The sequence below is a fragment of the Acomys minous genome (genome assembly GCF_964271855.1).
Source record: "Acomys minous genome assembly, chromosome: 14".
NCBI lineage: Eukaryota > Metazoa > Chordata > Mammalia > Rodentia > Muridae > Acomys > Acomys minous.
In genome coordinates, this window is record NC_140496.1 from 56,449,108 (window position 1) to 56,473,056 (window position 23,949).

Below are 23,949 nucleotides of genomic sequence, written 5' to 3' on the forward strand. Positions count from 1 at the left end.
TAACAGAATTTTACAAAGGAAGAAACTTTACTGATTCCAGCTGACCCAAATAATAAAAAAAAAATCCATTGAGCAATATCCATGTGTTGCTTCCAGCATTTGCGATGGCTTTGTTCATACGGTTGCTTCCAGCCTATTTGTTGCTTTCCACAAATGACTACCATATAATACACACATACACACACATGCATTCCCCTCTGGGTCAGAGGCATGGACGGCATTTATCTTGATTGCAGCTAAGTATTAGCTTGGGTTATAAAAGTTGATTGCATGGGAAATCCAAGGCAAGTAAGGTTGGTTATTACATTGTTCTCCTCCCCTCTCTTTTATTTTTTTGAAATTATACCATTTCCTCCTTCTCTTGTTCTCTTAACGGCAGAATAAAGAACAGGCTGAGTACACAGTAGCTCAGCAGTGCTAAGTGACTTCAGGGTGTATTATTAACTTGGCTGCGAGGTCCAGAAAAAAAAAAAAAGCAAGGGATATTTTTATAATAATGTAAGAGATATTTTCCTAATAATGTGTTACCACAGCAAATGATTTATTCAAATGTCACAGTGCTGTTGCTAGGAATGTATCCTGGAAATATTCTTCATGACAATAGTACCCGTCATGGGATCCTGGACAGAAGAGGCTGAAATAGGACTGGCACAGCTGTTTCCTACCAGGTTTTTATATTCTGCAATCTGGATGGCTAGGAATGTCAGAATTCTAGTGCTAATCCCTAGGGTTATAATCCAGTTAATTATATAGCTATGCAAACTGTAGTGCTTTGTTTTCTATCTGAAGACTATACACCTACGGCATTTACAAAACCCCGTGTTACCATGGATGCTGTCTGTCTCTTCTCCTGACTGGCTTTGGTCCTGAGCATCAACCACACCATAAGCTTTGGGGTTTTTACTAATTCCTGGCCACTTTATTCCCTTTACTTGACTACTTTTTATTCTCAATTCTATCTGGTTAACTTAATTTCTATTTTGGGGGGGGGGGCACTCCTATTTCCATATTTTGTAGCTCAAACCTCTCACCAGCTCCATACTCAGGAGCCATCTACTTTGCATTTGGAAACAAGACACCTTGAATTTAACTGACAAAACCAAAATCTTATCGGGCTGTTCTGCTGAGGAAGGCGCTATGACTCCTCTGGCTTCCCCTACCTCAAACGGGCAATTCCTCCCCTGCTGCTTACATCCAGTTACGACAACCGCACTTGAGCTCGGGGATAACTGCACACTTCAGAGATTTTATTGTATGATTTGAGTTTTATATTTAGGTTTCAACTCCTTAGGAGTACAGGCATCTCCTATACAACTTCCCACCTATCCCCCTTCGTAATCTCCAGTATATGTTTCTTAGACTAATATAACAAGTACAGTGGGATTGTGCCAAATCTACTCTGGTTACATTTTTACTGATTCTTAATCTGAGAGTTTTTAGTTTACGTAGAGAAGTCAACTATCTTAACACAAAACACCTTCGTCCACTAGGCATTATCAGCGTCTTTTTTTTTTAATTTTAAATTTATTTTTATTTAAGAACAAAACGATGAGTGATTCACCATCACCAGCATCATCGAACTTTATCTTGCCCCCACCCCTTGAGGGGTTGAAAGCATTATCAGTGTCTTAAGCTGTTACGGAACCACCAGAACCACCATGAAGCACCGCAGCTCTAAGCATCATCTGCTCTGAACGTGGTACATGACCTCATCAGTGCGCACCATGTATTTAACTGCTACCCATTAGACCCTACTCTTCTTGAAGGCATCAGTGTTTCACTCGGGGCACGAGAGTGTAGTTGCGGACCCGATGACAACCACGTAGGTTTCAAAAAGCATTTATGGTCCTCTAGGAGAAGCAGGCTTCATTCTTCATTCTTCATTCTTTAGAGACACTAAATAGAAAGTTGCGTCTGGTAGGTAGCTAGGTCAGAAAAACAACCTACTTGATTTTTTTCCTGTAAGAAATAAGTTAATGAAGGGAAAAATAGAAATAGACTCACTCGGTTCGACCCCACAACAGTGAGAGAGGATTTTTATTGGTCTTAAGAGGTCAGCGCCCTTCGGTTCAGTATCAGTGAGCACAGGAGAGCAAACCGTGTATGTAGTTTTGTAGTAAAGAGCAGGAGGTAGGGCATAGCTTCGCCATAGCCAGCGACTGCTTTTCGAAACTGCAGGACGGGAGATTGCCTGTTCTTTCCACCTTTGGTCTCCAAGGAAAACCGTAGGTGGCAGGTTTCCAAGAGCCTTGGGTCTGTTTACAGCCAGGATTAGGGTGGGTGGTTTCCTTTACTTCCTCGTTTAAAGCGCAACAACTTATTCCCGATGGCAGAGAGTCTCCTTCAAGGAAACTGGCACAAAGAGTAAGATTGGAGGGAAACGCTACAATTTAGTGCTGCCTCATTCCGGGTCGCACCTGCTCTGCTTAAGCCAGGAAGCCATCCCTAACAGCTGGTACCTGAGGACAAGCGCGTGCGCAGTAAACAGAACTCCGCTCGTCCGCTGACGTCATTCTGGGCCGCGCGGCTCCGCCCTTCCCAAGATGGCGCTGTTCTCCGTGCGGAAGGCGCGTGAGTGCTGGCGCTTCATCCGGGCACTTCACAAAGGACCCGCCGCTACTCCGGCTCCCCAGGTAACCCGAGCCGGCCTTCTGCAGTAGGCCTCCGGTCCTGCGAGCGCCTCTCCGCTCCCCTTCCCTCCCGCCACTTATTTCTCCCTTCCTTCTTCTTGTAAGGAGCCCTCCGCACTTTCTCTCCGAGGTCCACTAGCCTATGACTGTCCCCGGTCTCAGAGCGTGGCGACGTCGCAAACACACGTGACAGCGTGAGGCCCGGCTGCTGCAATGTGCGCGCCGCTCGGCCACGTGTGGCCCGCGTTGCCAGGCAACGCAGGAAGCCGTCTCTTGAATGTGCGTGACGTCATCGGACACCTAGTTGCTCTGAGATTGTTACTTGTGCACCAATCTGTTAGGTTTTTATCCTCCTTTCCCTCAACAGCTACCCCGGGTGCAGCTGAGAGATCAGTACAGGTGTCTGGATTGGTGTAGAATTGGTCTGATTAGGTTCTGCAGTAGCGAGCCTTGTGACTGTGAGCAAGGACTCGCACCACTCCGGCTCTCCCCAGATCCTTTGGCACCCTATCCCTACCAGGCTCTGCAACCAACCGCAAGAAGCTGCCAAAATACTTCATACTGTTGCCTGCCTGACAGCACTGCGGTCACCATGACTGTGCCGCTGAGCATGATATGGTGTGATGAGACCACATTTGAATTTCCCCTCAAAAGCAAAAGGTGGCGGGGGATATACTTTCAGTCGTTCATACAAGCACCCCAAATCCCAGGATATGGCATTTTGACATAGATCATCACGGAGGTAGTGTCTGAGAGCGGAAAGGAAATTTGAATTTCTGTGATGAAGTAATTTTTGACGGTGCGTATTCTTCACCATTAATGCACAGATGTGACGCGATGATGTATTGAAAAGCATATAGGCCTGGTCCTAAAAGTTCCTGGCTTTTCTCTAACATTTGCTGGCTGTGTGACAGAGGGAACCGTAATCCTCTTTTGTTTAGCAGATGGGCTAGAGAAAGAGTTGGATTGATTGGCATTTTAATGTACTTCCAACCCTGGCAAGCCTATGTGCTCATGATAAAGTATAGCCAGAGAGAGTAGATGAAAACTAACATGTAAGATTATGTTTCTAATCATGCCATAAATTACCAATTCTCTGAACTTCTGTTTTCTGCATTAATGTGAACCAGTACATTCCAGGGTACAGTACTGGGAACTCAGAAAACAAGTATTCAAGTGTTACTTTAGGTTTAAAGATACAGTGTTATATAAGAATTGATTCCAGCTTTAATCATCAGATGCCTTTTTCCTTGAAGTTTGGAAATCTGACTTTTCGGAACAGTAACTATTAATGATGGGCACAGCATTGTGGGTGCAACCAAGGATTTCTATTTTAAAAACCTTAATTTAGGTTGAAATAAGAAGAAGTAAAGTTACTGTTTCTGCAGTGTCGTGATGCGTACCGCTTGAAAACAATGGCATGAAAGACCAAGGCAAGCCCAGTTTGCTGGCAGAGGCCTGTAATCCAGCTATTCTGGAGGTAGAAGTAAAGGCAAAAGGATCACAAGTTTAAGTCCAGACTGGGGCTACAAAATAAGTTTAAGGTCAGTTTGTTCTTTGTCTCAAAATAAAAAATAAGAGGATGGCTGGAGATATAGCTAAGTGGCAGGGGGCTTGCCATATGTGCAAACGCACTAATGAAATCCTCCCGAAGCACTAAGAGGAAAGATTAAACATCGTTTTCTGGCTATGATTTCAATAGTGTTTGTACATAAGTGTTTACTCACAGGGGGAAAAGGCTGGAAGGTAACAGCCTTCTCTAACACTTTGATGGGCTTTGTTCATCCTAAATAGTGGATTAAAAGTAACTTAAGTGTGCTTTAATCCTTTGTCTTGTGTGTTTCAAATTGCAGGTGTGTCACTTTTATAACCAGAAAAAAATTTGAAAGCATAAATCTCCCTACAAACCTATAGTCCCTGTTACTGTTTGGGCATTTTAGGTTTCTGAGGGAGATACCTGTCCTATATTGCCATTATTAAAGTGGCCTTGGAAGAGGACTCCTAAAAATTTATGGCCACTTTTCCTGTGTGTGTCTTCTTTTTCTATTGAAAAGCATCCTTTGAAGTCAAAGGGATTTTGTGAGCAGATGCAGAAATATGTGAAGGAAGAATTGGATTCTCAAACCAGATGCACTGGACGTTTTTATGACATCTCATAACCTTTGCAGAAAACAAAAAAAAATGTTTTTTAAGAGCATATTATAATAGAAAGAAATGCATATTTATCATATAGGTGGTTTTATCAAACCAAGGAGTGGTTAGTTACTTGGCTATTGGTTTAGGCTGTGCGCTTGCCCCCTGAGGTGGGAGCAGACATAGATGAGCCATAGTGTGCTTTTGTTAGAAACTGTGACCTAACAGACTATGAATCTTAAGTTGTTTTAATGTTTTGGGGAAAAAAATTTTTTTTGCAGTATCTTAAATAAGAAATGTGGCATTGGTGAGATGTATAACATATTTACTCCTCAAGGCTACATATAAACTCAAACTTAAAATGACAAGAAAGAGGTCGAAGTATGGTTAGTGCTCACTTAGTATAGGGGGGCTCCTGGATTTAGTCCCTAGTATCTGAAAGAGGGGGGAAGAAAATGCCCATAAGAGCACATCATACCGTATTCATTATGGATGTATACAATTGATGTGGAAATGGTTTATTTTGTCAGGTGTTGCCCGACAGAAAACTGTTGAAATCTGACGAGATGAGAGTAATCACGAAGTCAGAGAAATGAAAATCTGACGTGATGTTTAAAGGCTGGTGGTATTAGCTACATTTAAGCCTGTCATCGACTAAACACAGAATCTATGCTTCTTTAAAGCACTCATTCATGATTGTATTTTGAAAACAATGAAATATTCTTGGTTAGAAGATTTTTGCAAGACTATAATCATTTAGTTGACATACAGAAAGTCCTCATTTCGTTTTCAGCCCTCCTCAACCTAGGTTTGGCTAACACTGCCCTATTCTTTCTCCCACTTATGGCCATTAGACCAGTGATTCTCAGCCTGGGAGTCGAGACCCTTTTAGGGGTCAAATGACCTTTTGACAGGAGTCACCTAAGACCATCTGCATATCAGATATTTGTATAGTGATTCATAACATTCATAACAGTAGCAAAATTAGACTTATGAAGTGACAATGAAAATAATTCTATAGCTGGGGGAGGGGGTCACCAAAACATGAGGAACTATATTAAGGCATTGCAACATAAGAAGGTAGAGAAACACTGCATTAGATGAAGGAATGTGTTTCAAAAAGAAGAGCCACTGGGTTAAATTTCTGGTTTCAAGTTTTAAAATAACTTAAGATTTCCAAGGTTGCAGAATAAGCTCAAGAAATTCCTGTCTGGACTGTGCAGCGCATTATGCTACACACTCAAAATTATCACAATGTGAACTTAACGTTGTACCGTGCTGTTACCGGAGGTATAAGCCAAATTCTAATTCTGCCAGTTTCCCCAGCACTTCCTGTCACTTCATCCTGAGGAATGTAGGCTCGCGCCTTTCATTGCTGTGTGTTCTCCCACAGGGACTGCTCTCTGGCTGTTGAAGGCCTTTGCTGCTGTTTAGGAGAATGGGTCAGATGTTCTGGGGAACGGCTCAGTGTGGGTCCTCCTAGGGACTTCTCATGATTAGATGAGAGTTGTACATCTTGGCGAGAGTGCACAAGAGAGACGTTCCTGACCAGGTAGTGAGGCCGCATCAGCACGTCAAGAACTAGACAGTAAGATGTGGTTGCGTACTTCCCCAGGTAGGCAGTGGTGGAATCGGGATGGTAAAGTTTGCTGTGAGAGTTACAGTCTGCATCTTACGATTCTTGTTGCTTAGGTGTCAGTGGTTATAACACCCTGAAATTGGGGTGTTCCTGGTGACATTTTACTCTGTTCTTTTCACTTCTGTCTGTGTGGTCCGTTCCATCTGTCCCACCTTCCTGGAAAGCTTTAGGAACCACCACAGCCTGCTCAGAGTCGAGAACTGGGCCGGGGAGGAAGGTCTGCACTGTGCATCCACCCTCCAGCTTTTCTCCATCTCAAGGAATAAATACATTTGTTGAAAATGCCCTTTAGGATAGTTACTTATGTGAATTGAGTTAGTATAAATGCAAATATCTCAGGTCTTTAGAAAAAATATCTTGGAGCAGGTAAAAAAAAAAAACAAACCATGGGAGGTTTCTGCTGGAAACGCAGAGGAGAGCCGTAGATAATTCTTAGGGCAGTCCCAGGCGGGAAATACTGACAGCAGAGCTGCCACCCTCCAGATTCCTTCTCAGTTTATCATTTTCATACCTGCACATGAAGAAATGTCTACAGAGAGGAGCTGCTGCTGGTGATAGTGGTGGTGGTGGTGGTGGTGGGAGTGTGTGTGTGTGTGTGTGTGTGTGTGTGTGTGTGTGTGTGTGTGTAAATAGAAAGAAAGAAAGGTACATTTTTGTATCAATATGAACACATATGTGCCTACACATATTTATATTTGCATGTATGTATTTCTTTATATCTTTTAGAAGAGGGAATGATATTAGCACTTTGTGTCATACCAAACCTTATCTCACTCCTTCCAGCCGCTCTGTAACTTTTATTCCATGAAAGAAGACACTGAACTTGGGCAGACTGGCTGAGTTTCCCAAGCCACAGAACTAGTAGAGAACAGTGCCAGGATGCAGTCCAGAGTTGCCTCCGCGTTTCTCATGTGATCAGAAGTTACCTCTTCCCAGTGAGATAGTTTAGGGAGCACAGGGACACCCATAAGCCTTCCTGCCGTTCCTCTCCTTGTCCCCAGCCACACACACAACATAGGGCCCCTGGGATACAATATGGAATTTCTTAAGATATAGTTTGAAAACTGCTAAAGCTTCTTTTAATATTAAAGGGAATTTGTTGATCAGGACCACATTTGATGGATAGATTATCTATCTATCTATCTATCTATCTATCTATCTATCTATCTATCTATTTATAGGAGACTTCTGAAATTGAGTAGTTTGAGTACTTAATAAGGCGAATATAGTATTTGTTCTGTTTACCTCTCTCCACACAGGGTAGTCACCAAGAACTATTTTCCTTCCCGGCTCTTTCCATCATCTTATTATTTCTTTCCCACATTCTTGCTTTCTCAGGGCTTTCTCCCCATGGTACTCTGCTCACTGTGCGAAAGGCAATGCTACAGCTTCATCTTGGGTCTCTGCCCAGCCTCACGTCCAGCATCTCACAAAGGACACTCTTCCCGCTTGTGCTCTTGTTGTTGGTGTACCCGAGTGTCTGGGAGCTTCTCTTCTAAGCAGTGTCGTCCAAGGCCAAGTCTTCCTCCTAGACTCTTCTCAGGCAAGATTTACTCGTTTTGGATTGAGGCTGCTGTGCCGTAATATAACACAGTAGGCGTGGAGATGACTTATAGGTAGAGATGATACACTGACTCCAGCTTGACTTAATTTAACCGGCCTGCGCCTTTGCAGACTCCTCGCTATATCATTTCCTGGTGGGACTTGACTTTGTTGCCATTTAGGAGTGTAACGGTTTCTCTTGAGTTCTGTGTTTGCCAGCAGAGCAGGGTCATGTCCAGGTCACTGTGCTGCCCCATCTCTTGTGTCCCCTTGGTCCTCCAGTCGTTTACTGAAATTCCTCTCTAGCTCTTTTCCCTTGACACGGATGTGGTTCTTTTCCTCTTGAACTGACCCTCCATTACCAGTTGAGCTTACTGCCGATTGGCTAGCAAACTGTCCTTCGATTGCTCCTTTGCCTCCTTAGAGCCAAGCCAATATGATGTCTAACCATGAGGAGTCTCTCTAGTTCCCTATCCATCCCTGCCAGGCCAGCAAGCAGCATCCAGGATGGCCACGCCTTCTCCTGTTCTGACCTGCTCACCGGTGAGACAGCTACAGTGAGAGTGCAACCCTGAATGGCTCAAGTACAGCCCTCCCTGTTCTCATGTCTTGGATGTTAGTTGTAGATTTTTTAAAAACAACTCTCCCTTGTGTACATTTTCAAGTGGATTCTATTCTCTTTAATAATAACATTTTATTCTACCGCAGCACTCCGTGCTGTCCAAAATATTTCATATGTTCCCATTTAATCTTGAATACAACATAAAGAATTTCATTATTTAGCTGTTCAAAATTTCTACTCACTGGCCAAACTTCCTTTATGCCTTCTCCCCCCCCCCCCTTTTTTTAAACCAATTCAGTGGTAAGGAGTAAATATCAATGTTCTTTCAAGTTTTAAGTGAGTATTCTCCTATTTCTATTAACGGCTTAATGCCTAATTCATTTGGGACCTTAGTCTGATAATGCTGATAATTTCAGTTATTGCTAAGGATAATGGTAGTCAGGGAATGTCATGCTAGCAAACATTCATTGAATGCCTACCGTGTTCCCAGCACAGTTTTTAAAGGCATCGGATACATAATAGTTCATTTAATCCTCTCTACCCAGCAAGGTCCAAGAATTCTGGGAGGGTTTAACAAGTCACTCAAGGTCATGTAATTGTCCAGTGTCTGAGCCAACACATGAGCCCAGTTATCCTGATTCCAAACCTTATACATGAACTAGAAAATGGGAGAAATATCTAAAAGAAACCATGCAAGTTAACTTTCCAATCACTGCTGTGAAACGCATAAGAATTCCTGGAAGCGACATGCAGCGTAGACATTCTGAACCAACCTTTGCTGTTCTTACGGTCTTCTCTGGCTGTGTGAGTTGTGGAAGTGGAGCAACGCTGCCTTGCAAATTTATCTCAGTGTCTCCATTGGCCACTTCCATGAAGATTGCCTTGGGTAAAAAGAAGGCTTTTAAAACATGAGTCCCAAGGTGCATGTAGGAAGTTATGTTTATATATTGCCTACAGCCATACGGTCAACCTGGACAGAGCCCTGCAGGCAGAGCAAAGGTGGAGACTGCTAAATTGGAGGCTGACTGGGGGTCTCTGTCAACTTCTGGTTGTGATTTATGGCGAGAATACTTCCTTCAAGGAGTAGGAGTGAGCGGTGGCAAGGCAGGAGGAGTTAGTAGTTAATGCTGTTGGCCCTCTCGGAAGAGGATAAGGAATCTTCCCTAAAGGCCTCTCACTGGTTCCTGGAGCTCTTAAAGAGGTCTATAGTTCATTCACTAATTATGGAGTATTGATGGTCATGATTACCAGTCAGTACTGGTTAGGATGAGGGTGGGGCTTTAACGTTAACACTGTTGAACAGAGTTGACTTTATGAGTAGAGGCTGTGGACATCCTGTTCACACTCACCATCCTCACTCAGGAGCCCTTTGCGGAAGTAAAAGAATACAGTGGAGAAGGGAAGTAGGTGTGTTTGCTGAAATCCTTGATTTGGTCTTAACCGGTAGTTTAAAAAAACTGCAAAATAGAAAATGTCACTTTTCTAGGGATAAGTATACAGTAAGAGGTGGAGTTACAGGAAAATAGTGAGGACTAGACTATTGTGGAAATGCACTCTCTCCTGCATAACTGGTTGGGTTTGTTGTTGTTGTTGTTGTTTTTGGTTGAAAAGAAAAAATAACTTTGGCTTACAGTGTCCAGCAATTCTCTAACCACCGCATGCCACTGACTGGAGCATGGAAGGTCAGTAACTGTGAAGAACGTTTGTAAAAGATAAACATTCACATGATGCCACTCCTGCCACTGGAGGTTAAAGGAGCAGCACATCCCTGTTTGTGTTCTGCCAGACTGTGCGTTACAAGGCCACACCATAGCGCAGAGTCAGCGTAGACGTGTCTGCGTGATGATGCCCTGTAACCGCCCGAGCTTATCCAACTTGGTTTTCTCCTTTGCAGAAACGTTACCGATGCGCACACAGTAGAGATTCTCTGTGGATTTGAGAATCCACCACCTGTATGAAGTCCCTGGGCTAATGTTCAGGACTTGCAGACCTCCCTCGCCCTGCTCTTAGCAACCTTAACAGCAGGTCTCCATCTCCACAGTCCTTTCCTTCCCCTGACACGGCAGCTTCCCAGAAGCAGAGGCAGACCTGTCCCTTCTCATGGACTGCGGTCCTCATGACCTTGAAGATCCTTTGCAGGGCGTTTCTACTACATAGATCCTTGATTCAGAGTTGATAAAATTCCCCTTTGCTTAGATTCACTCCCTTTTACTTAATAGTGCATCTTTTTAATGGCCTTTCTCCCACCCATATCTTTCTGTATTCTGCTATTTTTTATTTCATTTTGCTTGTTTATGACAGGGTCTTACTTTGTGGCTTCTGCTAGGCTCAAACTTGGAATCCTCCTGCCTCCGTTTCCCAAGTGCTAGGATTATAGACATGCCTCGCTGTTTCACCACTTTCAGAAACTATGTAAAGTGTTTGCACTTCAGCGATAGAGTGGCTTAAAACAAACAGCAGCAGCAAGAACAACAACAACAACAACAACAAAATACACACACACACACACACACACACACACACACACACACACACTCTAGAAAATTTTGTCCTCAAGCTGGAGGTAATCACTTCCAGTTTGAAATTATATCTTCCCATTTTGAAATTATAAATTATATGATACTTCATTCCTGTCTATAGAAATGAGCACACACCTCTTTATAGTCTGTCTTCGTTAGAAAACAAAAACAAAAACAAAATCCATTTGCTCGAGACAGATGGGCGAACATGCCTTTGCTGTAGCAGGAAGCAGCTCTGTGATCCGTATCTAGGCTTCACTTAGCATGTAGAGGTCCCAAGGCAGGACACTCCTGGAGGCCATACCCGTCCTGAGTAGTGAGGATGAGCCGCAGCTATGATAAGTAAATGTGTGATAAATGATCTATTACCTGAATCCTTGGTGTTATGCTTCCTGCCATAAAACACCCCAGTAGTTATTCACTGAATGAACACAGTGAGAAACAAATCAACAGAGTGGCACGTCAGAACATTCCTAGTGTTGATATCAAGTGTGTTGTTAAATAGAAACCATACATGTTAATGTATTTTGTGCCTAATTGATTCCATCTGATGTGTTTATTCATTGCAGGTAGGAACTGTTAATTCCCAGTGTATCTAGGCATTTATGTTGCTGGAAGGCAGTGGCAGTTTTACTTCAGCAATTGTCTAGTAGGCTCTAGGTGTCTAAGCTCCTGCTGTGGCTGAAGTGTGCTCTGCCAGCTCTAGTCCTTTTTCCCATGGTACTGATAATTATGTGGGGTTTGTTTCACTGAAGCTTCCTACCCCTGTATGCAGGGGAGTGTAAACATATTCGCAATTAAGATGAAAAGCTTTTGGTATGAAAACAGCTGTCCAGTTCAGTAAATATGCTGTTATCTATACAGTGATCACTGTTATCTTGTTATTGTGATGATGGGTTTCCTTGTTACCATTCATGAAAGATAAGAACTCATTTATTAATTGTGGGGTTGGTTGTTTTTTTCTCATTCAGTCACCAGTTTGTAGTGTCCTTAAGACAGCTTGCTGACCCATACCTAGCACCTTGGGAGCTCTTGGTGTTGCTGTGCTCTGTGTAGGAAGCGGCCCTACCTCTCTCTGCAGCTACATGATAGACGTGTCAGGACCAGGCTCAAGGCTTCTAATGTTAGAGGCCTTTGCTTTTAGTTCCTCCATGGTAAGAGTGGACTAGAATAGTGCAAGGTTTTACACGATCAAGTAAGTTGTGTGTTCTTCTTTCAGAGTGGCTCATGGCACTTTGACATCTGGTCAGAGACACTTTATCGCTATACTCGCGTATGAATTTGTCATGTATGTGTTTAATAAACCCTTAAGCCAACCCAGTGTAATCACAGATTAATCATGGACTATCATGTTTCTTGGAGAGAGTAGGACTGGTTGTAACATTCATGTGCTTTATTCTGTTTAGGCTGCTACAGTAGTACCATACATTGGGTAGCGTAAACAGCAACCATATATTTTTTGTACTTTTGGAGGCTGAGAAGTTCAAGATCAAGGTGCTAGTGGATTCCATTTCCGGTGAAGGCTTCCTTTATAGTTCCTAGGGAGCTGCCATCTCATTGGGGAAAGGGGCAGGAGGCCTCTTAGGCTCTCTCACAAAGACAGCGGTCTCTGAGATTACCTCCTCATGACCTAGTCACCTCCGTGCTTTGTTTGCCACCACAATGGGAACTAAGATTGAACAACAAGTTTTGGGGTTCTCAGGGGTTTTGGGTTTTGTCTGCTTTAGTATGAAATTTCAGTGGCCAAACATCTTGTGAAACCAAGACTAGTCCTCACAAATCTTTGAAATGTGTTGGATGTTCCAGTGTTTCAGTGTTGACATGACATCTAGCAGCTGTTCTTCACATTCGAAAATGGGACAGAAAGTCTTTAGCTGACCATGTGTCCTTAATTTTGATTGGGAATACATTAACATATTTATGACTTAAAAAATAGACACACTTTGTTCTCTGATTTTATTTTTCCCTAACGATGGGCCTTTTGATCAGGTTTCAGTGATATTTTTCATTTTGAAAGTTACATGTTGACTTTAGATCACATGAACACAGGACACAAGATGCAGGGCCAGCCCCTTCCACTGCCTCACGGGCTAGGTAGAATGCGGAGACAAGGGAGTGACTGGCTCTTAAAAATTAAGTTGCAAAGCTGTGATCACTGGTGAGGAAGGCACTCTCATTTGAATAGCACTTAAATTTTGGTCTTCTACAGAAAGGTGACTGAGAAAGCCATATGGGGAGAGAGGTGCTTAGTAGATAATGTGCAAGCTGTAGGAATTAAGTCAGATTCCCAGCACCCATGTAGAAAGTGGACAAGGTTGTGTGCGTGTAGTTCCCGTATGGGGGAGGCAGACAGGAGGATCCCTAGGGCTTACTGGCAGTCAGTGAGAGGCCTTTTCTCTGAAAATAAGGCAGGAATGATTGATATAGACACCTGAAGCCAACTTCCGCCCTCCACAGATAGGTACAGGTGTTCACACTCACAGACAGGCACATGTGCACACACATGCATACACCACACAGAGGAAAGGAAGGGATTGGAGGGAGGGAAAGGGGGAGGGGAGTAGGGAGAGAAGGAGGGGAGTCATATAAAGTGGGAAAAAACTAAAAGCCAGAGTTATAGGCAAAAGTTGAAGAATGGAAAAGGAAAATAAGTAGAAGAGTCTTATAGGGCTGACCGAGGGACTCCAAGGGAGTTAGAACTGCAGAGGTCGGCTGAAGGATGAGGTATCTGTACAGTAAAAAAAAAGACTGAAGGTTGCCAAATGGCATTTGTAATTGATTTATACCCAGAAATGATAGCATCAGTAACTGTGAATGTTTTTTGAGGCTGAAAATTAATCTCAGTGAAGCAAGAGATGGGAAAGGATTGCCCTGTAAACAGCCTGCTTGGGCACAGACTGAGAGTAAAGGGAGCCGTAAACAGTGCCATCCTCAGCCGACTTTTGGGGTAGCCTTTAGGATCGAGGAAACTTAAGCATGTTATAATCACACATATAAAGACGGAGAGGAGATAAAACGTGAGTCCGGGGCATCGAGGAGCTGTGAGCAGCAGGAGAGAGAGCCGTCTGTGGGAGATGTGAACCATGGGAGAGAGCCATCTGTGGGAGGTGTGAACTGTGGGAGAGAGCTGTCTGTGGGAGGTGTAAACAGTGGGAGAGAGCCGTCTGTGGGAGATGTGAACTGTGGGAGAGAGCCATCTGTGGGAGGTGTGAACTGTGGGAGAGAGCCGTCTGTGGGAGATGTGAACTGTCAGAGAGAGCCATCTGTGGGAGGTGTGAACTGTGGGAGAGAGCCGTCTGTGGGAGGTGTGAACAGTGGGAGAGAGCCGTCTGTGGGAGGTGTGAACTGTGGGAGAGAGCCATCTGTGGGAGGTGTGAACCGTGGGAGAGAGCCGTCTGTGGGAGGTGTGAACCATGGGAGAGAGCCATCTGTGGGAGGTGTGAACCGTGGGAGAGAGCCGTCTGTGGGAGATGTGAACCATGGGAGAGAGCCATCTGTGGGAGGTGTGAACAGTGGGAGAGAGCCGTCTGTGGGAGGTGTGAACAGTGGGAGAGAGCCGTCTGTGGGAGGTGTGAACAGTGGGAGAGAGCCGTCTGTGGGAGCTGGGTGGAGATGGAGTGGGAGCAATGGAGGATTGCCCAACATACTGGGCATTAGCTCTTCCAAGGGGTTTGACGTGAGGAGACAGTGTAGATTAATGGGATAAAGTGTGGGCCATGAAGTCGCAGGCTGTTCTAATCCAAGTTTGTTTATTTGACAATTAGATAGTGGCATTCGGGGTGTAGGGGCAAGTACAGGAATCTTAGCTTACGTTGTCTATATATGTAAGATGAGCAAGATCAGCATTCACAGCATGACCTCCGCAGCCAGGCCGCCAGTGTTTGGGCCTATATGCCCCGCTACATTTTTCTTTTTGTATAATCTGTAACATGAGGACACTGATACCTACTTCATCCTGTGATGGTTGGTTGCTGTGAGGACCACATGAGTTACTGCTTATAGGATCTAGAACAGCGCTGGGTACATTGTATGGAGTAAGTTGTTTTGTTTTGTTTTTGTTTTTGTTTTTTAAATGTTTGGTACCTAGGTGTTTAAGATCCTAGGTGAAATTAAAACTAGAAATTTGTTGATACATAGATAGATCCTGTAGAGTTTTTACATTTTTATTGTGGCCAAAACTACTTAGCATTGAAGTATCTAATGCTCTTACTAGCCGTCATCTGCATTTGGAGTCTCGCCTGTTGGGACATGGTGGCAGGGGAGCTGAGGTGGCCCGTGGGTGCACAGTCCGGGGGGAAGAATAGTGACATTTACGATGTTAAAATGGTGGAATGGTGATAAGACCTTGGGTACAACATGGACTAAACAGAGTTGGAGTCAGACAGATTTACTGAAAGCCGGTGAGCTGATTGGCTCAGATGCCTGGTGCCTGAGCTCCCTCGGGTATGGAGCTTGACAAGAGCCAGATCCCCAAATGTGCCGTCAACTTAAGAGCGTGTCCGAGAAGTGGGAGCTAACCATAGATAAAGGCTGAGTAAGTGAAAACACCGATTCATCATGAGCCCTTGCTTGGCTTTGCTCTGTGCTGCCTTGTTTTGGTGGAGGACCAATAGAAGGGGAGCCTGTGGCTGCAGAGGTGGCTAGGGGCTGAGAGCACTGGCCGTTCTTAGGAAGGATCAAGGTTCAGTTCTCAGCACCCACATGGTAGCCTCCAGCCATGTGTCTGTAACTAGTTCCAGGGCAACCAATGCCCTCTTCTGAGCTCCACAAGCACCATGCATACACAAGTGCACATAAACACATATAGACACACAAACATAAAACGCACATAAAATAAAATAAATGAGTCTATACTAAAAGCCTTTGTCCTGGCTGGGATGCTGGTGAGAGGCCATTAGAAGGCTTGAGTAACCTGGTAGCCTCTGACCTAGGTACTAAAGCCTCACTGAGGGCGCTTTGATAAAATGAATGCAGAAAAGCAAGAATGCAAGCAGGGAGACCAGTTGTGAGGCAACCGGCAGTCAGGTAAACAGTAACAGTGCCTTGGGTTGAGCAGGGAGGTAAAGATGGGGTGGTCAGATGCTGGATATTTCAAATAGAAGGAGAATTAACAAGATTTTCTGGCTGACGGGAATAGAATGAAGGAATCGGCTGTGGCTCTAGGGACTCTAGCCAGGACAACCAAATGAACAGAAGGGATTCACACTGACGGAATGGCGGTACGTGACGGAGCACCATTTGGGGAGAGTATCTGGAGTTCCCTTAGGTATGCTGACTTGAATCAGCTGGTGGGCACTTCCATGGAGCTGTCAGGCAGGCAATCAGATATCCCAGACCAAAGCTCACGAGATGTGTATAGATGGAGACAGACGTTTAACAGTTCTTAACAGAGTATGTATAAAGTTACCCTGAGGTTAGGTGTGCAATCACAGTATGTTTAGGAAGCACTTAGGAGGAGAGGGGGGTAGGCGAGGGCGTGGATAAGAGAGGACAGAAGCAATCCCCATACTGAGTCTGTGAACGCGACCAAGCTTGGGGACCTGAGTTTGACTAGACAGACGTGATGGGAGGAGCGAACCAGCTCCCAACCGTTGTTCTCTCTCTCTCTCTCTCTCTCTCTCACACACACACACACACACACACACACACACACACACACGGAGGGAGAGGAGGGAGAGAGAGGAGAGAGAGATATAATTCTAAATTAAAATAAAAGATGTTGGGATTATGAGAAAAACCAGGCAAGATAGTACAAATAGGTACAAGAAAAAGTAGAAGATGCTGGACATTGTGCTACAGAGTGCAGTCCCAGCATTTGGGAGGCTGAGGCAGGAAAACCTTCATTTGAAGCCAGTGTCCGCAGCATAGAGTTCCAGTCCAGACAGAACTACAGAGTGAGACCTTGTTCCAAAACAGCAAGGAAACAAACAGGAACAAACCAAAAAAGCAGAAAGAGGCAAGAAGCCAAGTTAGGGAAACATTTCATAGATTATTCTGTGTATATGCTTGCCCATGCACACATATACACCTTCACACACGCACCCACTCACACAATATACCTACATACTGTCATACACTTCCATATATACATGCATGCACATTTCACACACGTGCACACACAATTACACACGGTCATGTATGTGCACACTTGTACATTTACACACTCATGCAGTCACACAGACACTGTCATACACACACACACACACACACACACACACACACACACATGCGCGCACTGCTCTTATAAGCCATGCTGTGAGGACTTTACGTGAACTATGAGGTATTTGATACTTTATTAAGTAAATCCCTGGGCTCAGGAGCAAGACCCTTATGCCGTCTACTGGTGACCTTTAATGAAATCTACTTATGTGGTAGCACAAATGACTAAGGTTGCTAGCTGATTCTGACATTTTGCCTTTAGTGAAAGAACCTGTAACATAAGAAGATGCTGCCTAACCATTTAGAGCCTGTGTACATACACACATGCATACACACACACACACACACACACACACACACACACACACACACACACACACACACGGTTATAGTTTCAATGGCAATAGGAGTGAGAATAGTTCTGACAGGAATGAGAAGGCTTTTCAGAATATTAGCAGTCACATCCATTTGAGCCTCACAGAAAGAATCATGAGAATGCGTGATTAGAATCGATCAGATATTCGGCTGTCTTTTTCAACCAAAAGATGGATTTGAACCAGATTACCACTCCTATGGCTTAGTTTTGAAGAAAGAGGGGTGTGGGGAGGAGGCAATTATTTGTCTCTTTGTTCAAAGGCCTTTTTGTATCGTCGATCCCTGAAAAGCTAGTGGAGGAGCCAGCCTTTCACATCCATTAAGGTCAGCCCTGAAACTGTTGAATTTGATCTCTTCCATTTACCATCTGGATACAGTAGAGAAAGAGCTATTCTGCACTGGTTGCTGGATACCGTCCAGAGAATAATGTCCGGGCATCAAAGGCTCTCGGCTCTCGGTCCATTCTGCCTAATGATCACAGGCAGCGGCTGTGCTCCAGTTTTGTAGTATGTTTCACTTTTGCAGTGACAATTTATATTCCAGTAAAATAGATCACAAGGATTACTGCCAGCTTGTCAAAGGTAGGAGTCCTCCATCATAGACACCCCCCCAAAAGGACTGATTTTAATTGGGCAAAGCTTGATTTCCAAAGCCCATTTCTCTCCGTTCCAGCCTGCCTCCTTTCTCATGGACAGAGCACTTACTTCAGGAAGGATTCTAATTCATAGACTGTTTCATTCCATACCTCAGTCCCCAGTTTAAAATCTTAAAATTGACCTCATTTAAATTGGTATTCATCGTCTTCTTTATATGGTATCTGGCCAGCTAATGACTTTGCTGAGAGTTATCTGGGAATCGGACATCCACAGTTCACACCAACTGGAGCCAGTTGTGGCTGGGATGTTTTATTGTTATTGTTATTGTTGTTATTAACTATTAAATGTGGACAGGAAGCAGTGGCAGCAGCATGTCCCATGTCTTTCCTGAGATGAGGAGGAGACTTACAGAAAAGGACCTGCATTTTCAGGTAGCTGGAGCCCGTTGAATGCTGGGCTCTGATACGGCAGCTTAGCTTTGGATCTTTGCAAAGGCACAAAAATCTTACTGAGAAGAGGTCACAGTAAAACTCTGAAACTCCGACAATGAAAACTACTTTCCTTGTGGCAAGGGCAGTCCTCAGCCTGCATCTCAAGGAAAATGGCAGGTCCCAGGTCTCCTGCTCTGACCTAGGAAGCTGGAGCCGTTGTTGCTGAGTGACAGCTGTCCTCAGAAGCCATGCACTGTGCTTCTGGGTTCTGTACCCTGCCCGTGTTCTCCGGGAGGCCCACTGCCTCCCTCTCCTCATCACAGGGGACTTTCCTCTCAGCATCTTTTCTGCTTTTCTTTCTTTTTGATTTCCCTGTGCTGGGAGCAAGAAACAGTTCTCCAGGATTAAGTATAAACAGTAAAATCTCTTCTAAACCACTCGTCCGGCTGACAACTCTTAGCACCGTCCTCTTCTGTTCTCCGCCTTATTTTTATTTTTAAGTAATGTTTTTTATATTTTGAAATGAAAATGCATAAGACATACTTCTAAATATATAAATGCAAACCTATATTTATAAACATATATTTATGAATATTTAAATGTTCAATGAGGCAGCGTCACTCACTGACTTGGAGCCTACTGTTTTTAGGCTTGGCTAGATGGCCAACAAGCCCCAAACATCCTCCTGTCCCCTCATGGTTCCCCAGGCTGAAGTTACAGCTGTGCCCACAGGCTACTCTGAAACTCGACATGAGTGCTGGGGTCTGACTGCAGGTCCTGTGCCTCTGCAGCACACACTCACCCAGTGAGCCACGCCCCAGCTGTTAGGCTTTGTGCACATTCAGCTTTTCCTTAGACACTTCTGTTCCATTCTACACGCTGGTGCTCTGGTTTTCTTCTACTGCTTCACTGCTCAGAGATCTTTTCTTTGGAAGAAACAAAGGGGGAGAGGGACTGCTGAGATGTTAAGACAGCCCTGCATCACTAGACGCAGACTGGTTCCCAGTGCTGCCATCTCCAGCCCCTCTGTGCTTGGATCACCTCTGGGCATGATGATGGGGGATGTAGCATATGGCTCAGTCTCAACAAGTGGGCCAAGGACAGAAAGAGAACAGCCTGGTGCAGCCGACTGCTCAGTGTGCATTTACTATTGTTATTGTACGTATCTGATACACTTTTACATAAGCAAATACTAGAGTTTGGATCTTGAATGCCTTCAAAGGTCCGTGTAAAAAGCCTTGACCCCCATCTTGTGACATTGTGGGATTTAGAAGAAATTTTAAGAAGAACCTAGTTTAAGGAAGTTAGGTTAATGGGGGCATGCACTTGAGGGATACTGGGACTCCAGTCTCTTTGGTTCTTACTTTTCCAGTTATGTGACGTGAACAGGCTTCAACCAGGTTCTCCCATAGTTATGTACTGTGCCAACACAGTAGAAGGGTTTAATGACTGCACACTAAAATCTATGAAACTCTGAACCAATACAAACCTTTTCTTTTATTAAGCTGATTTTTCTCATGCATTTTATCACAATGATAGAATGCCGAGATGCATAATGGGTTGCATTATTTTTACTTCAGCCAAGTATTTAGCATCATTAGCCTTTTATTGATTGTTATAAATGGAACCATTCTGAGTTTTACTGAAATAATTTCAGGAGGAAATACTGAGGGAAGGGAAAGTCTTGAAAATTCAATTATTGTCTTTGAGGCTTTGGGGTAATAGAAGCGCAGTTAGCAAGAATTAGTCCTTGCAAAATCCAGGACTACAAAGATTTAATCTCTTCCTTTATTCTCATCTTGCTTGTATGTCTTGCCCTTTGAGGAAGGGCTTTCCTTGTGTGGATATGCAGTCAACTCCTGTTCTCATAAAACACCTGAATTGTTTAAAAAGAAATTAGAGACCACTTTTACTTACTATTTTTCTTTCTACTGCCCACATCTGTCATGCTGGATAGGTTTCTGTCAACTTGACCCAAGCTAGAATCATTTGGGAAAAAGGAACTTCAATTTAGAAAATGTCCTCACTAGACTGGCCCATGGTCAAACCTGTGTTGTGTTTTCTCGGGTGATGATGGACTTGGGAGGGCCCAGCTCACTGTGGGCAGTTCCACCCCTGGGCTGTCTGCTCTGGCGCTATAGGAGAACTGACTGAGGAAGCCAGTAAGGGGCACTCCTCCATGGCTTCTGCTTCAGTTCCTGCCTCAAGCTTCCTGCCCTGCTAGAGTGCCTGTCCAGACTTCCTTTGATGATGGATTGTGATACGGAAGTGTAAGCAAAACAAACGTTCCTCCCTAAGTTGTTTTGGTCATAGTGTTCTATCAGAGCAATAGAAACCTCAAGTAAGACATCTGTCTGTTCTCTTTCCTAGTATTAATAAATTCCAATTTGGCTTAAGCATTGGTGTGAAGCAACACCCACCCGTTTTGCTGCTATGGAACCTGAGGAGGCTCTCTTCCCTTTCTCTCCTCTCAGGTAGAATAAACAGTAAGTGCACCAGTCCTGGGCTTGAGCAATGGGAGACCCTTGGGTCTCTTTCTGAGTCTTGCAGGGATTTGATGCGCTTGCTGAGGGGAACAGCGTGGCAGAGAACTCAGGAGGGAGTTTTAGGCTCCCTCTGACACTTGTGATGAGAGTGTTTAGTTTTACATGGAACCACTGAACTGTAAAATGTTTGTATCACGTTCGGTTCCCTGGGTTAGTGAGGAGGTTCCTGCCATTCCTGTGCTCGCCAGCGTTTGATACTATGTTTTGGATTTGGGCCTTTGTGACATCCTGTTGTTCTTGTTATTTGGGATTTTCTAATGAAACATAATGTTGACAGTATTTTTAAAATGAATTTCCCTGCTATCTGCTTATCTTGCTTGTTGAGGTGTCTGGTCATATCTTTTGTCCTCTTTTCACTCTGATTGTTTTTTCTTTCTTTTAAAAATTTGTATTTTGAGATTTTTTTAAAAAGATTTATTATTATGTATACAGTGCTCTTCCAGAAGAGGGTGCCATATCACATTATAGATGATTGTGAGCCACCATGTGGTTGCTGGGAATTGAACTCAGGACCTCTGGAAGAACAGTCAGTGCTCTTAACCTCTGAGCCATCTCTCCAGGCCTATTTTGAGATTTTTAGAGTATTTCTTTATTCTGGGTATCAATCCTTTGACAGCGTGTTCCATTTTAAAGAACTTTTTTTATACTTTCTTATTATTTTCTGGGTATTTATGTATTTATTCCTTTTTTCATTCATTCATTCATTCATTCATTCATTTATTCACATTCGACATCCTGGTCATGGCTCCACCCCTCCTCTTCTCCCAGTCCTCCCCTCTCTCCTCCCCTCCCCTATTCCTCAGAATAGTGGAGCTCCCTTTCCATCCACCCCAGCTCATCAAATCACATAAGGACTATGTGTGTCCTCTTCTTTCCCTGTGGCCTGGAAGACAGTCCCGCCAGGGAGAAGTGATCAAAAAATTGGCATCAGAATCTATGTCAGAGATATCCCTGCTCCCCTTATTAGAGGACCCACATGAAGCCTGAGCTGCCCATTGGCCATCTTTGTAGAGGGCCTAGATTCAGTCCCTCCATGGCTGGTGCTTCAGTCTCAGCAATCCCCTCTGGGCCCTGGTTAGTTGGCTCTGTTGGTCTTCTTGTGGAGCTCCTGTCACCTCCAGGTCCTTTTCTCTTTCTCTCTACTTTTCCATAAGACTCCCTACACATCACTCAATGTTTGGCCGTGAGTCTCAGCATCTATTTTGACCCACTGCTGGGTGGAGCCTCTCAGAGGACAACTCTGCCAGGCTCCTTTTCGCAAGCACAACAGAGTATCATTAATAGTACCAAGAGTTGGCTCTCTCCCATGGGGTGGGTCTTGGGTTGGGCCAGGCATTGGTTGGAATCCCCTTAATTTTGCTCTATCTTTATCCCTGCACATCTTATAGACAGAGTAAATTTTGGGTAGAAGGTTTTGTGGGTGGGTTAGTGTTCCCCTCCCTCTACTAGGAGCCTTACCTAGTTAGAGGGTGTCCTCTTCAGTCACTATGGCTCCTGCTACTAGGAGTCTCAGCTATATTTCCCCTCATGTCCTCCCAGGGCCCTATTCTGACTTAGGTCTCCAGCTTGTCAAAGACATGCCCCTCACCACAGTTCTTTCTCTCTGCAGGCTCTGTCCTCCCACTTCTGCTCTCCCCAGGTGAGCTCTCCACCCTCACATCTCTCTGTGCTCCCTCTCCCACCTTGTTCCCTCTCTTCTACCATTACCTCTGTCTTTTCTATTTCCCCTTCTGAGTGAGATTTGAACCTCCTCCCTGGGATCCTCCTTTTAACTTATCTTCTTTGGGTCTGTGCATTGTAATATGTTTATCCTGTAGTATATGGCTAAATTCTACTTATAAGTGAGTATAAATCATGTGTGTCATTCTGGGTCATCACTCAGGCTGATCTTTTCTAGTTTCATCCATTTGCCTGCAAATCTCATATTTTTTTTTTTTTTAATAGCTGAGTAGTATTCCATTGTGCAAATGTACCATGGTTTCTTTATCTATTCTTCTGTTGAGCGACATCCAGGTTGGTTCCAGATTCTGGCTGTTATGAATAAAGCTGCTATGAACATAGTTAAGCAAGTGTCCTTGTTGCATGTTCGATCATCTTTTGGGTATATACCTAGGAGTGGTATTGCTGGTTTTTGTGGTGGTAGAACTAATTCCAAGTTTCTGAGAAAGTGCCAGACTGATTTCCATGTGTTTATTTCTTTATGTATTTTATTTATTTGTTTGTTTGTTGGGGAGAAAAGAGGACAATGCAAGAATCAATTCCCTTTTTTACATCATGTGTTCTCGGTATTTGACTTGGGTTGTCAAGTGTGGTGGCAAATCCCTATACACACTGAGCCATCTCTCGGATCCTACATCTTTTTCAAAAAATTTTTCCAGATTTGTAGCTTGTCTTCTTATTATCTTTATATGATATCTTATAGAACTGAAGTTTAAAACTTTAATTCTATCCAGTTTATCAAGTATTTCCTTTGTGGATTATGCCTTTGGCGCTATATCTAAAAAGTCATCACATATCCACTGTCAGAAATGTTTTCCCGGATTTTAGGAGTCTCCTGATCTTTCATTTTATATTTAAACTTAGGATTCATTTTGAGTTAATTCTTGTACAATGTTTACTATCTGCATCTGTTTTGCACACAGGGGTCTAGTTGTTGAAATGACTTCCCTTTGTTGAATTATCTCGGCGTGAAAAGCATCTGTTGACACTGTACACTCTTCTAGCCCGAGGATCTGTTTATCTGTTCTGTGTAAACTCTCTTGATTTCTGTAGCATTATGGTTTATTAAGCAATGGTGGTGCTAGACCTCCAGCTCTG

At 43.9% G+C, this 23,949-nt stretch overlaps 1 protein-coding gene across 1 annotated transcript in view; it reads left to right on the forward strand.

Moving 5' to 3' along the window:
• Positions 1 to 2,024: 2,024 nt before the first annotated feature.
• WARS2 (tryptophanyl tRNA synthetase 2, mitochondrial) overlaps positions 2,025 to 23,949 on the forward strand; it is an 80,770-nt gene continuing 58,845 nt past the window's right edge. Inside the window, exon 1 of the mRNA XM_084755880.1 lies at positions 2,025 to 2,633. Coding sequence (XP_084612006.1) covers positions 2,544 to 2,633 — 90 coding nt within the window. The 5' untranslated portion in view covers positions 2,025 to 2,543. The remainder of the gene's footprint in view (positions 2,634 to 23,949) is intronic.